This window comes from Podarcis erhardii (assembly GCF_964252035.2).
Source record: "Podarcis erhardii genome assembly, chromosome: 1".
Classification (NCBI taxonomy): Eukaryota; Metazoa; Chordata; class Lepidosauria; order Squamata; family Lacertidae; genus Podarcis; species Podarcis erhardii.
Genome location: NC_138497.1, coordinates 107928603 through 107943408, shown reverse-complemented (window position 1 = coordinate 107943408; position 14806 = coordinate 107928603). Strand labels below are relative to the sequence as shown.

The 14806-nt window shown below is 40.2% G+C and overlaps 1 protein-coding gene across 1 annotated transcript in view; it reads right to left on the bottom strand.

Moving 5' to 3' along the window:
* PKP4 (plakophilin 4) overlaps positions 1-14806 on the bottom strand; it is a 92486-nt gene that overhangs the window by 58584 nt on the left and 19096 nt on the right. Inside the window, exon 2 of the mRNA XM_081874269.1 lies at positions 8023-8153. Coding sequence (XP_081730395.1) covers positions 8023-8148 — 126 coding nt within the window. The 5' untranslated portion in view covers positions 8149-8153. The remainder of the gene's footprint in view (positions 1-8022; positions 8154-14806) is intronic.

The following is a 14806-nucleotide window of genomic DNA, read 5'->3' as shown; positions in this document are numbered from 1 at the left end:
ATCAATACATTAATAGTAGAGTGTTAATATTAATACAGTGGTACCTCGGGTTAAGTACTTAATTCGTTCCGGAGGTCCATTCTTAACCTGAAACTGTTCTTAACCTGAAGCACCACTTTAGCTAATGGGGCCTCCTGTTGCTGCCGTGCCGCCGGAGCACAATTTCTGTTCTCATCCTGAAGCAAAGTTCTTAACCTGAAGCACTACTTCTGGATTAGCGGAGTCTGTAACCTGAAGCATATGTAACCTGAAGCGTATGTAACCTGAGGTACCACTGTACACTGACATTGGTGTAATGAAGTTAAGTTTGATTTACAAATTATTTTTTACGAAGAGGTAGTTGTGTAGGGCACATAATGGGAAATGATAATGGTCTGGTACCATTCTTTTGAGATCACAGCCTGGAACCTTCTGCAGGCTCTCTCCTCCAGTCCTGAGTGTGAATCTGTCCTACAACACCAACCAAAGTATTTAATAAGCAACCGGCCTTTTCCTATCAACAGTAGTCTAGTAAAGATGCATCCAAAGTCATCAGAAAAAAACTTGATAGTCATTGTTCATGAAGCTACAGAGCTAGCAACTTAGTACGCTCACAATACCTTTCTACATACGCACCCCTACCCCCACATAGAGAGAATGAGAATGAATCAGAGGAGGCTGGAATTTTTCTTCAGTACCAAAAAAACCCTTGAAAAAAGATTTATTGGCTTTTTTTGTTTTTGCATTCAGAATAAGCTGCTATAGTCAGAGCAAAGCTTTTCCTTTATGATAAACAGGAACACAATGCCCCAACAGGCATCGTTCATTTCAGCTTGCCAATTCAACAGCTCATTTGCTGATACCGTAGTATTTACATATGCATAGAAGCAGTCATCCCACAGATCTATAATTTCATTCCCAGCAGCAATTCCTAGCTGTCTATTTCAAAAACAAAATTATAATCCTGAAAGTCATTATTGCAGCTATATCAACTTTCCTGCTCATAAGAGGTGCAAGTTTTTCATACAAAAATATACTAATTTAAATACAAAGCCAAAATAGTTAAACCGCCATCCATGTCCATTAGGAATGAGTAGTGGGCATGGGTGTGTTGTATAAATATTCTTTGCCGTAGTCTTCATGCATCTTATAAAGTAAGACAACTGCTTCATGAAAATTCATGCCATAATGACATTCTCAGTCTTCATGATGCCACAGGACTTTTGTTTCTTCTTTCATTGGCTAAACTTGGCTTTTATCCTGGAATTATTTTGTAGTTATCCTGTTGCGTGCCGGCTGACAGTCTTATTACATTCAAGGTAAACAAAGAAACCAAACCAAAAAATATATTGCTTTAAGCCCCTTTCCTATAAGCTCACTTTGATTAAGACAAGAGCTAGACTTATTGTGTGGCAAGAGAAAGGTGGATTTCATATATCTATCCTGAAGCAATTCCCAAAAAACAACAACTGTGCTTAGAATTAAAAAAAAAATATTGACATGAACACCTTTAAAGTTGGTTTAAATAGTTAAGGTGTGGCAGCCTTAATTATTTTGCAAATAGAAGTCCACTGTAAATAAGAATTATTAACTGCAATAAAGGGAAGTTCAAGAGGCAAGCACAAACAACACTGAAGCCTCAGTTTGAGCTGAATAAAAAGTACATAATTATATTGGAAAACATTCAGCTCTGGGCTCTCTGCCATACAGGAAGAGTGTTTAATTACCAACACTGGCATAGCAATATCAATAGAAGACTGAATATTCAAAAACTGCATGCAATTTCTTAATGCCCTTGATTCTTTCCCTTCCAAGGAAGAGACAAGGATCCCCATTTATCTTTTTTACTTACTCATGTGCCTCAAGTGCACAATCTGGGACTACTGACTACTATTTTGAAACTTGCATTATAAATGGAGAACAGTGCCACTTCCCAGTGACTCAGTTAAAATACATTTATTCAAGATGATAGTCTTTATACCAAGGACAGGTTTTAACACTAATCTTTAAGAAAGCGAAGCATTCAATAATAGCCAGTATCTACAAGTACTTTCAATTACTTAAACTCTTTTCAAAGCAATTACACTGCTCCTGGTGAACCCAATAGCTCCTCTCAACAGGTTAATAAGAAGCAATTGTTTTACATCTTAGGCTGCAATTCAAACCTGGGAATAAGTCATATTGAATTCAATGGGGCTTGTTTCTGAATAGACATGTGGATTATGCACACCTACGTGGGAAGAGCCCTACTGAGTGAATGGAGTGATTTACTTCCAAGTTAACATTAATAGGATCAGGCTGAACATGACCAACAGCACGATCCTAACTATGTCTACTCTGAAGGCAATCCTATTGGATTCAATGGGACTTGCTCCCAGATAAATGAAGCTAGGATCATAGCCAAAGTGGGGTACATTTGAGTGTCAAAAATCAATAGTTTGATTGTCAAGGAAAAATATCCAGCAAGGATGTGACATTTAGGAATAAAATACCAATCTAGTCTGCACCTTCAGGTTCCTTACTAATGAGTGGAACTGATGGTGCTCTGATATCAGCAACAGGCAGTGAGTGGTGGTGCTTGGTTTTCCTGTGAAATCTGTTCCAAGAGGCAATTAATACAACGCAGGTCAGCAGGTCCCAGATATTCCTAGTTGATGATTTTTTCCATCATTGAAAGACTGCTTTCTTTACCAACCACACCTGTGTCAACCCACTGCTAAATTTCCATCTGTTACACTTCCCCAGTACAGGGAGGTAAAGACCTCGTGTCTTCTAATGTAGGGCTGGCCTTAGGGGGCATGAGAGGGGAAAGCACTGTTACATGCTTGCTGGCTGGTATAAAAGTATGCTCCCATTTCATAAGGGACTGAATGTAGTGGTGTGGCAGGGGGCGCCAGGACTGGCAGGATGAGGAGGGCACCAGCGGCTACTGGCGGTCCTCAGGATTGAAAGAACATAACTCATTACCACCTGAAGCCAATCAAAAGTCATTGGAACCAATGAAGCCAAGAACCAGGTGGTGATTCTCTGCCCAGCAACTAAGGGCTCTGTAAGTAGAGAGGGAGCATGCAGCTGGGGCTGTCACAACTTTCTAGGGTGCATGCTCACAAGATGCCAGAATTGCACAGGAGGGGGAGGCTGCACATTGAAGACTGGTAGAGGCAATGATGATGGAGGGAAGTGAAGAGAGCATTACCTGAACAGTGAGTCATGGCGGGGAGCTGTTGTGATGCCAGACAGCGGGAGGAGGCCAAGGTCAGAGGCACTTTGGGAGAACCATCACTACCGGCACCTAGGAACCATCAGGTCAGGATGGTGAGGGGGACCTGCTGTTGTCCTAGGCCTGATTATTATTATTGATATCATCATTATTTATTTATTTAATTCATTGGTTGCTTTTCTCACCAAGGCAACGCAATGCAACTTACATCCTGATGCACATGGAAGGCAACCACCCTGCTCCCAGATCTTTCATCTGATCCAACAATTGAGGAGAAGAGGCTGAAGCTATGCTCTACTGCCTCCAGTCATGCTTCTAGCATGTGGCCATGACCATTCACCCACCAATCCATTCGGTCCTTCAGGGTAAAATAGTTGCCCATCTATGTTCTATACAAATAATAAATATTACAGAGCAAGGATTTAGTGAAAACCGGACTTGCCATAACTAGACATACAAAACAAAATAAAAAATTTTTCTTCCAGTAGCACCTTAAAGACCAACTAAGTTAGTTCTAGGTATGAGCTTTCGTGTGCATGCACACTTCTTCAGATACCATCTGAAGAAGTGTGCATGCACACGAAAGCTCATACCTAGAACTAACTTAGTTGGTCTTTAAGGTGCTACTGGAAGAAAACTTTTTTATTTTGTTTTGACTATGGCAGACCAACACGGCTACCCATCTGTAACTAGACATACAAAGAAATTGTACCAAGGGAAGGGGAAGACACGAAGTGAATCCAAATCATTATTGTGGGACACAGGTAAGAAAAGGTAGTGCTGATCACCATTCCTGCATTAAGCAGTGTCATAAGAGGCATGTTCAGCCATGCCATTATAACACAAATAAGAATAGTTGTAGACCATGTAGACCATTCAAGATACTAAGATGATTACTGAACTTTTCACCCTTACAACCACCAGATGTTGTAAAGTTTTACTGCAGATTAGGAATCTTGAGAGTCATATATTTAAGGCACTTCAAAGCTCTTTAGAGGAAGAGTTTGGTATAAGTAACTAATAAATATCACAATCTTCCACAATGCCCTTTTACAATCAACTGCATGTCCATCATATGGAAGTTTTTTCTACTGCACATTCCTCAAACGTTCTTATGGCCACGTCATATTCAACTAGGTCAAAAGCCTTGCAGATAATAAATACACTAACTGCATTCCTGCTTTCCAGAATGCATTAGCATGAAAGAAAACTGTGTTGCTCCCTCATGATTACCCCTAATACATAACTACTGATGACTGAAAATCAATTGTCAACTAATCTGTAAGCACCTAGGAGGTTCTATTATGTGTGTCACTACCTTCTTAGACAGGGAAGCCTAACTAGCAGTTTTGTTTCAAAATGATAAGGAAATAAGGCTTTTTCACTCAAGTTTTCATGTGTAAGAGGAAGATATTCTAAACTTCAGAATCCTTGCATGATTGTCAAGTCCTGCTGACACCACCTCACATTGTGCTCTAGCGTCATCCTGACATGCTTTACCATCCCCATCAATATTTCCAAAAGCCCTGGCAGCTTTCCTCTGTTGTAAAGGCAGGACACAAAGTAGGCACAGAATCCTTCTGACTTCTCCAAATCAATTCTGTCAAACTATTCTAAACATTCTGTAGCTTTCTTTTTGATTTTATAAAGTATTTCTAAATCTCTCCTTGTGGTTTCTAGCACCTCGTGGGAATTTCAACATGCTTTGCACTCAAACTCTAGTCTAATGCAAACTCACTTCTTTTGTGAGTGGTGTGACTCTGAGCTGTAGGCAGAAGTCTGTAAGGATCATGTAGCCAAGTTCTACACAACATCGTTGAAGCTCACTGCAGCTTTGATATAACTAGATAATTTCTGGTATATTAACTGCAGCAATGCTGAACATTATTTAATTTTGGGAGGAGGAGCACAATAAAACACACAGAGAGAGCTCTGTCATAGAGTGGGGAACCCTCTTCAGCCAAATGGCCACATTCCCGGCTCGGCAACCTTTGGGGGGCAGCATAGGGCATTGCAGGCAGGGCCAGAGGAATGTAATACAACTGCTCAGTAGACTACAGTCCAGTCATGCAGAAATCAGCTTTTTCTACACAGAGAAGCACCCCATTCATCACTCCAGCCATGCAAGCAAGAGGCATGATCACAGTTCAAGGAAACAGTCCAGGCACACAAAAGTATTCTCAGGGGTGTGTGGAGCAGGACTGGAAAGGGGTGTGGCTTGGGGAGGGGCAGAGCCCGGACAGAGTCCTGAGGACGTGATACAAAGGCCTGGAGGGCCACATTCAGCCCCTGGGCCGAAGGTGCTTCACGCCTGTTCTGTGCCAAAGACTGAGAAACTAGATGGCAACAATACTCTTGTTCTGATAGCAAATCACATCACTAGAACGATGACTTCTGACTCAAAAAGCTTTAATATGCTTTAAGGAAATGAGGCTCCCATAACCAAATTTTACTGAACAAAGCTTTGCAGATGTACCTAAAAGGTAGAAAAGTTTACTTTCAGTGTAGAAAAGAGACTTTGATTCCTTTCTCTTATATGTAAATAAGTGTGCAGGTTCATATCCTGACTTGGTCCTTAGGGATATCTACTACAGCCATAGGCAAACTCGGCCCTCCAGATGTTTTGGGACTACAACTCCCATCATCCCTGACCACTGGTCCTGTTAGCTAGGGATGATGGGAGTTGTAGTCCCAAAACATCTGGAGGGCCGAGTTTGCCTATGCCTGGTCTATTATTTCATTTCTATACCACGTTCATATCCTGCTTTCCCTCCAAGGTAGCATATCATGGGTCTCCTGCTTCACCATATCTTCACAGCAGCCCTGTCAGATAGGCCTTTCAGCCCAACCTATGTCCTAGCCCAGGGGTCTGCAACCTTTAAGACAAAAAGAGCCACTTGGACCGAAGAAAAAAACCTGGGAGCCACAAAACCATTGCGACATTTAAAACAGTGGGGAGTGTCGGGGCACACAATGCGCCTCCTCCCCTCGCTAGTATCCACTCCGGAGCCGCGGCAAAGATGTAAAAGAGCCACATGCGGCTCCAGAGCCGCGGGTTGCTGACCCTTGTCCTAGCCCAACAATAACCACTATACTACACTGACTATGTTTGTTTGTTTTTTCCCTGTATAATATTTATTGAAATTTCCAGAAAATCCAAAATATAAAAGAAAAAAGAAAAAGAAAAAGAAAAAAAGAAACATTTGCATTTGCATTTAGGCCTTACTTTCATTAACATCCTTCCAGGACTTCCCCACCCCACCCCCTCTTGTATTCCAATTCCATTAAATTAGTTCAACAAGTTCTTACCCCAAATTTTAAGCTTATTATCATTGCTCCAATGTTCAAACCGTTCTTCAACTTAAAAATATTTTTTCCCCCTAAGATCGACCCCTGTTCCCTTCCACGAATTCCCCTCTTTAATACGCAGAACAGAACAAAATAAAGAATAAAGAACAAAGTATAATTTTACACCCTTTGGATTCCGAATTTCCCTCCCCCCTTTCCCGGATTCGATCCCCAATGTCCATCAAATCTGCTGTCAGCCTGGAGACCCCACGTCCATGCCCAAATCTTTCTCAATACACTGACTATGTTTGAGCTGGTTCAGTGTGGAGTCGTTCATTCTCAGAAAGAGACGTTTCATTCAGAAGAATGGAGCAGAACCTTGAGTTAGTTCATATTATAACAGCAATACTAGATTTTATTGTCCCTGGACTCCACTATCCTTCCCCCCCCCTTTTTTCTCTTTTTTTGACTATGCATTGCCAAGTACCACTCAAGCATCTTATGAAATCATTTGTATAGGTATTTGCATTATGCAAAATACTTTCCAATTATCTTTCATGACAACACTTCAGTTGGCCTGAGAGTCTCATCCAAGGTCATCAAGCAAACTTAAAAGCTTTATTGGGAGTCTCAACCTGAATCTCCTGTGTCAATGCCCAGCACAGTTTGCTGCTACTACTACAGTACAAAATATTTTCCAGTGGAATTGATTATAATGGGACAGGGTGGATAAAAAAAAATTATTTTAAAAAATAAAAAATATGGATTTTTAAAATTAAAATCGGATTTTTTAAAAATTAAAATCGGATTTTTAAAATAAAATGCTTTCGGAGGAAAAATCTTTCTAAATATTGTTTTCTATTTAATTTACATTATAGTCCAAAGGCTATTCATCAGGAAATAAGGATTTGTTTTAAGTTTTTCATGTGTGCTAAAACTCAGTCTAAGTTTTTGGTGTTTTTTTTTTTTAAACTGTTTAACCACATCAGTTAACAAACATGGATACATATGCTATAATGTTATTGTTTTAGTTAAATAAATTGTTTAAAATTGTTATTAAGGAAATGATTATTTTCCTCCTTCCAATAAAGTACAGCAGAAAAGTTGTCCAAATATAAAGTTAACTAATTAAACATCACCATGATTTCATAATTATCTATTTCTGATAGTATAAATCAGTAATTTTTTATATAACTGTAAAAACTACTCTGAAAATTTATTATGCCAAAAACGAAACTTTCCCCTGGTTGTAAATATTAAGATTATACCAGCAAGAATGAGTCTTTCTGTAAAAAAAATATGATTTAAATCAAGTCTTGCTGACTAGTGATTTAAATCAAATCTACCCTGCAATGGGACAAAGCAAAATCTTGCTCAGCCTGAGGGAAAAAAAAGCAACCATTATATCTCGAAGTGGCAGCAAGACAGCCCAGTGTGCTTAATATTTAATATCTGGGCTTGGGAAACTCAAATCTACCCATATACGAAGCTTCAGATATATATACAGATTTCTTAAAAAAACCAAAAACCAATACCTGTTCTTTTACAGAAGCTAGAATAGTGGTGGCAGTAGCCTCTGTCTCCATGCCCGGACTTGTAGAAGGTTCCTGGGTGGTCTGTTGCAGTCCTTCTTCCAAAGAGGTCTGCTCAGGAGCTGGCATATTGTCTGGGGGGGAAAAATCAATTTGACATTTGATGGTTATCTGTTCAATTCACTCATTGCCGCTTCTACACTAAAGAATGACATATACAGTGGTACCTCGGGTTAAGAACTTAATTCGTTCTGGAGGTCCGTTCTTAACATGAAACTGTTCTTAACCTGAAGCACCACTTTAGCTAATGGGGCCTCCTGCTGCTGCCGCGCTGCTGCTGTATGATTTCTGTTCTCATCCTGAAGCAAAGTTCTTAACCCGAGGTAATATTTCTGGGTTAGTGTAGTCTGTAACCTGAAGCATATGTAACCAGAGGTACCACTGTACCTAAAATTTCTGGGAGATACTTCTCCCCTAAAGTAGTATCAAAGAACTAGGGAGAGCGGCTTACAGGGAAGATGTGATCTTGAAAATAATGTTCTACCCTTAAGCATGCCTCTTCTTTAAAGACAAACAGGAAAGTTACATGCATAACAAAACATTTCAGAAAACGCAGCTTTATTTGGCCGTAACTCAATTGGCCAAATAACCAATGACATGGTGATAATCGTTAAAATGATTTCCCCATTAAAATTTGTATCTCAGCTATGTCAGATCTTTCTCTGCTCTCTACTTTTAGAGTGGCTGATAGTACTTACCTAAGACTACGAATCTGTTCCGCTAACCCGCTGCATCTATATCAACTACTTGTGACATTTTTTAATTACACCAGGAGTATCTGTTTCGTATGGACATACCGAGGCAGTCTTTGTACATGTTGACTGCCAGCTGGTAATGTGTTTGGGGATTATCATGTGTAAAAATCATAGAGCAGGGGGAACCACACAAAAAAGGGAAGTAGACTGGAGATGAGGGATGGCTGTAAGAAGATTCCTTCTTGCTTTACTTTTCGAAAAAGTTTTTTTTTTTACAAGTTTTTTTTTATATATATAAAATGAAACTCAGATAGAAATAGAATCTGATATTTTCATTGTGCCATTCTACCTGTCTGACATTAACCTGGAATATCTGCAAGGGTGGCTGAGCTGTTATCAATAGTATCTCTTAAGAATGGCACTATTTCGCAGGAAGAAATTCCAATGAAAATCCTCGTTATTACATATTCTTAAAAGGTTGTTTATTTGTATATATTTAAATTTTTATATATGGATGTTTTATGATGGTCTATATTTGTAATGCCTGATAAAGGTTTGGCGAAGAAAGGAAGCAGAAAGGGGGGACGTATGCCTTCCTTCCAAATAAGAACCACTTTTCACATTTTGCACATTTGATCACCATGTGATTACTAGCAGATACGTTTTGCAACACATTAGTCTTGTAAAGATAGTGTTAGAAACTGCAATAGGAATGCTAGGAGCCATGTGGCTCCTGGGACCTAGGTTGTGGGCGCCAAAACAAAATGTTAAGGCACTTTTTAGTTTTTTTGCTGCTGCCCCGCTACCAGACGAGCATCAATACACACACACATTCTTTTTGCTACTGGGTGAATCAAGCAGTCTGCAGGGTAGCACGACTGCAGCAAGGCAGGTGGAGACACTGGGTGCCAAGGGTGGCACCTCACCTGGACATCTCCATCCAGTCGCAAAAGGCTGGCTGCCAAGTCGCAAAATGTGACCGGTGACCGACGAATTTCAAACACTGATCACAAATGCAACTACAGTGGTACCTTGGGTTAAGTACTTAATTCGTTCTGGAGGTCTGTACTTAACCTTTCTGTCTTGAGGCACCAAAACAAAAAGGATCTCTTGTTTGGGAAACAGCCAATACCAGGGTATTCTATATCAGTGCTCCCTAGTCAAAAGAGTGCTTTCAACGGAGCTAAGCAAAATAAGCAAAATAAGCAAAGCAACCCGTGACCCAGCTGTTGAGACCCACCAAACATGGACCATGTTTACACATTATGGTGGCCATAATGCAAAAGGTTTTTTTTTAATTATTCAAAATTCTATAGAACTTAATATTAACACTCCAATCAATATTGAGTTATTTTTCATTAATTATAGCAAGCATAACCAAAAGCAAATCAATACATTAATAGTAGAGTGTTAATATTAATTACAGTGGTACCTCGGGTTAAGTACTTAATTCGTTCCAGAGGTCCATTCTTAACCTGAAACTGTTCTTAACCTGAAGCACCACTTTAGCTAATGGGGCCTCCTGCTGCTGCCGCGCTGCTGGACCACGATTTCTGTTCTCATCCTGAAGCAAAGTTCTTAGCCTGAAGCACTATTTCTGGGTTAGCAGAGTCTGTAACCTGAAGCGTATGTAACCTGAGGTACCACTGTAATCCATACATCTAAACCATATGCACCTCTTTTACATGTCTATACTACAAAAAGAAATCACAACACACTATTTACAAAAAATAAAACACCCAAAACCCCCTTCAGTGCCCATAAGAGTTTATTTCCACAGACTACCAGGCGAGTGGTGACTTGTAAGCCTGTAAGAACATCTGGATTACTTCTAAATACCATCTTTTATCATATGCCCCAAGCTATGTATTTTCCAAGCTCCCAATCTTCATCTGTTTAGTATACCTTTTTATGGAAGGCATTCAACAAGTCAATTAACCTTTGCTACCTTTCTTCATACTTTCCCCAGTAAGGTCACGCGGCTTGCGCAAAGTAGTGACACGACCAGCATAAGGCACACAATGTATGTTTGAATCATTTCTGCTATATAAACCTATTAGTTTAAATGTAGTTCTTAATGATCCGTAAATTTTGTTTGCCTTTTGACGAGTATAAAGCACTGAATGAATATTTTCAGGAACCAAAGTATTCTAAGAATGCCTTGAATAGCAGCAGCTAACTTTAAGAACCAAATGCAGTAATGGCTTGTGGAGAGCTGCACGAAGCCCGGGGTGCACAGCGCCGCGCTCCCCGGGCTTCGGGCTTCGGGCTTCGGGCTGCAGGCAGCTGTCTGCAAACCTGCGGAGCCCAGCGGGAGTTCCTGCGGGCTCCGCGGGCTTGCAGATAGCTTCCTGAAGCCTGGAACGTGACATGGGTTGGTGCACACCGACCCTTCTCGCTCTCCAGGCTTCAGCGAAAGCCTGCATTCGCTCCATAGGACGCACACACTTTCCCCCTTCATTTTTGGAGGGGAATAAGTGTGTCCTATAGAGCGAAAAATATGGTAATTCTGCACTTCTCAACAATAATTTTTACTTGCCATTTTAAGGACTACGTGTGTGAATCTTTTGATGCTAAGCCTGTCAGAAGCTTTGGCGCTTTGCTGTTCAGACCCTTTGCAGAAAACTGATTCAATTCTTTTGAAATCATCATTCCCTTTGAATACCAAAATTAAAACCACAGGACTAGCCAAATGCATATCCATGAAAAAGTGTTCCCTTCCATAACTGGAATAACTTTATGCATCCTTGAGCCGACACCTCCCAGCCATTCTGAAAATCCGGAGATCCAACAGATGTGCTAATCCCAGAGTGGTTTTAATGCATTATTTTATGTCTAAATGTAACCAGTGAGAGAAGATAGTGCTATATTTTATTTAAGTGGTTAGCCACAAAAAAAACCCAAAACATGCTAAGTGCCCTCTACTCTACTACTTTGAATGCAGTGTGCTGTTTTATCCCTACTTTAATTTTGCTGAGCCAGAGGAGCCGTTGAAAATTATGTTCAAGCAAGGCAGAAAATGGGACTGCCCTCTAGAAGCCCAAATCTGGGGAAAGGATGCCATTTGCTGCCTCTTCAAGCAGGTGGACCTATACAATACCCACTTGGTGGTGCAAAGCTCCCAAACCCAAGTCAGAAGACCACTTCCTTTGTCTATAGATTAATTATTTGAGAGCACTAACCAGATTTGACCAAACTGCGGGAGGCAGTGGAAGACAGAAGTGCCTGGCGTGCTCTGGTCCATGGGGTCACGAAGAGTCAGACACGACTAAACAACTAAACAATAACAACAACCAGATTTAACAATAAGGAGCAGCATCTCAACAGCTCTTTGGCCTGCATAGCAGTATCTGGGAAAGCTACTGCTTCTAGTAGTCTCCTCTAGTCTAGTACTTCCACATGCACAATACTAATGAGAGGAAGCTAGCTATGTCCCTGAAAAAATAAACCTAGAAAGAAGAACCTTTGCTGAGACCTTCTTTCCAAACAAGGTGGTGGTGTTATTGTTGTCCCAGCCACAGCAAGTACTAACTTGATTTGATGTCGATCAAGACTTTCAGGCAAGACATGAACAACCTTCTTCATCACAAGCATCTTGGTAACAATCTTTCACCAGACAGCTACAACAAGATGAGACACAACAAGATGACCATGATATCATCCCAGTCATTACAGATTCTTTAGAAAGCATTGCTTTGGACTCACATTTTCAGATACCCATTTGAAAACTGTCTTAATTCCGCTTACTGTTAATTTGAAATGCTATCCTTTGTCTATGCACTTTAAGTCATTAAAAAAATGGATATTCAGAAAGGAAAGGGCCTCATAATGCCTTATACAGAAGTAGGGTACGGGAGACTAATCCCCCTACGCAGAATAACTGCAATTGATTTCTACTTTCATAGGCCACATGAGCGCTAAATGTTGCAGCCGAATACAAACCTGTGACTCAATAGGCTTGACTAAGGGAAGCATGTGCTTTACTTTTCAGTTTTTTAATTTTTGTGTTTCATCCATTCATATCCTCAATGAGGAAATGCAAATAATTTATCTGGACTGCATTTCAGTCCTGTCTTCTGCTGTTGGAGAACCTACTCCACATGCAAACCTTCCTCTGAATTTGGAAGGGATCTACTTCTGCCATGCAGATCAGATGGCAGACGTTAAAAGAGCTTTCATTGATGTCATAAATGTGATTGCTTTTCCGAATTCCCCCCACCCCAAGGTATTTATCTCAAAATCTTAATTTGTCTTACTGCTTCTGCGATTTTAAAGTGTTCTCACTTGCACTTTAAGCATGGCCAGTGAGCCAAGTGGTTGCGTGGAGGCATTCTGGGAAGCAGTTCAATGAGGCTTACTCCCTAATAAGTGTGCATAAGACTGCAGCGTAAAACTAGCAGCTGGAAAATGTGCTAGATGTTGTGAGAGCTGTGTTTTGTTTAAAGCATCAGTCAGCAAAGCATGAGACTGTTAACCTCGGGGTTGTGGGTTCATGTCCCACGAAGGGCAAAAGCATGGGTAGGCAAACTAAGGCCTGGGGGCTGGATCCAGCCCAATCGCCTTCTAAATCTGGCCCACAGACGGTCTGGGAATCAGTGTGTTTTTACATGAGTAGAATGTGTCCTTTTATTTAAAATGCATCTCTGGGCTATTTTGGGGCATAGGAATTTGTTCATTTTTTTTTCTCTTCAAAAAATAGTCCAGCTGCTCACAAGGTCTGAGGGACAGTGGACCGGCCCCCCATTGAAAAAGTTTGCTGACCCCTGAGTAAAAGGCTCCTGCATCTCTGGGGGTTGGACTAGATGGCCCCTGTGGTCCCTTCCAACTCTACATTTCTGTCATTCTGTTATAAATTCAATAAATAATAATAATATTCTATCAGAGCTTAAAACTGTTCACAGAAGATCACTGTTTTAAACAGAACCATTTTTATTTTAAATAGCAACATACATGAAGTGCATTAGGGTAATTATACTCCCTTGTACAAAATATAACAAAGTGGCTGAATTACTATTACTATTATGGTAAGTAAGTTTCTCTCTATTGGCAAGCTCTCGAGAGCATGTCTTCTAGTTAAGATGTAGGCCAAAATGTACAGCCTACATGAAATGTCTTTCCGTCCCTGTAGCATTACTAATTTTTTACAAGTGCCCCAATAGACTAATCGAAAAGGTGACTTTCAGCTTATCACTTTCACATTCTGCAATGCATGAATAGTTAGAGAAGAAAAAAAAGAGCACTTTCTGGCAAGGGGTGATGTAAGGCCCTGCATGCCCCAAGGCTTACTGAGGCTTGTTTTAGTAAGAAAAGTTCACCTTCATTTGTTCCATATAACATTGGTAGTTGAGTTGACATGTGATAATTATAGCCTGCTTGTTCTGATTATTGTACTTTCTCTAATTCATTGCTGAAGTGATTTATAGTGCCAGTAAATTATGAAAAAAATAAATGTATCTATTGCAATGTTGTTTTAAAAAACAAAAATAGTGCATCACTACAAACCATAAAGTGCAAAAGCTCTGGATCAGGATGTTTGCGATTCATATTAAAAATGACAAACAAATTTTTTTTGAAAGGAAGTGATTTTAGATAACAAGCTCTGCCCAAATACTAAACTGAAGGAACAGCCTTTTGCAGCTGGGATGCACATAGAATATTTTTGACTCATGCTCAGGTGGATGCGATTTACTGCTTACTACTGCATGCTCTAAATAGAAGCTAAGTAACAGATAAAATTATGCAGTGACAAACATCCATTCATCTGTGGCTCTAAGTAAATGTTGCTGTTCCACTGTATAATACAACCTGATGGCTTATGGATTTTGGTCTGAAGAGTAAACGAGTGGCAAGAAAGCACATGACAGGGTAGGAGAACACGTATGCAAGAAGGGATTAAAACACACTTTTAAAAGAGCATACCTTAAGCAATTATTAGCATACTGACTAACTACATTAACGAAAGCTGAGAAAGAACATCTCTGCTCCTCCTAAGGTACACACATCTGTAGCAGGAACCACATGAACATGCTAGG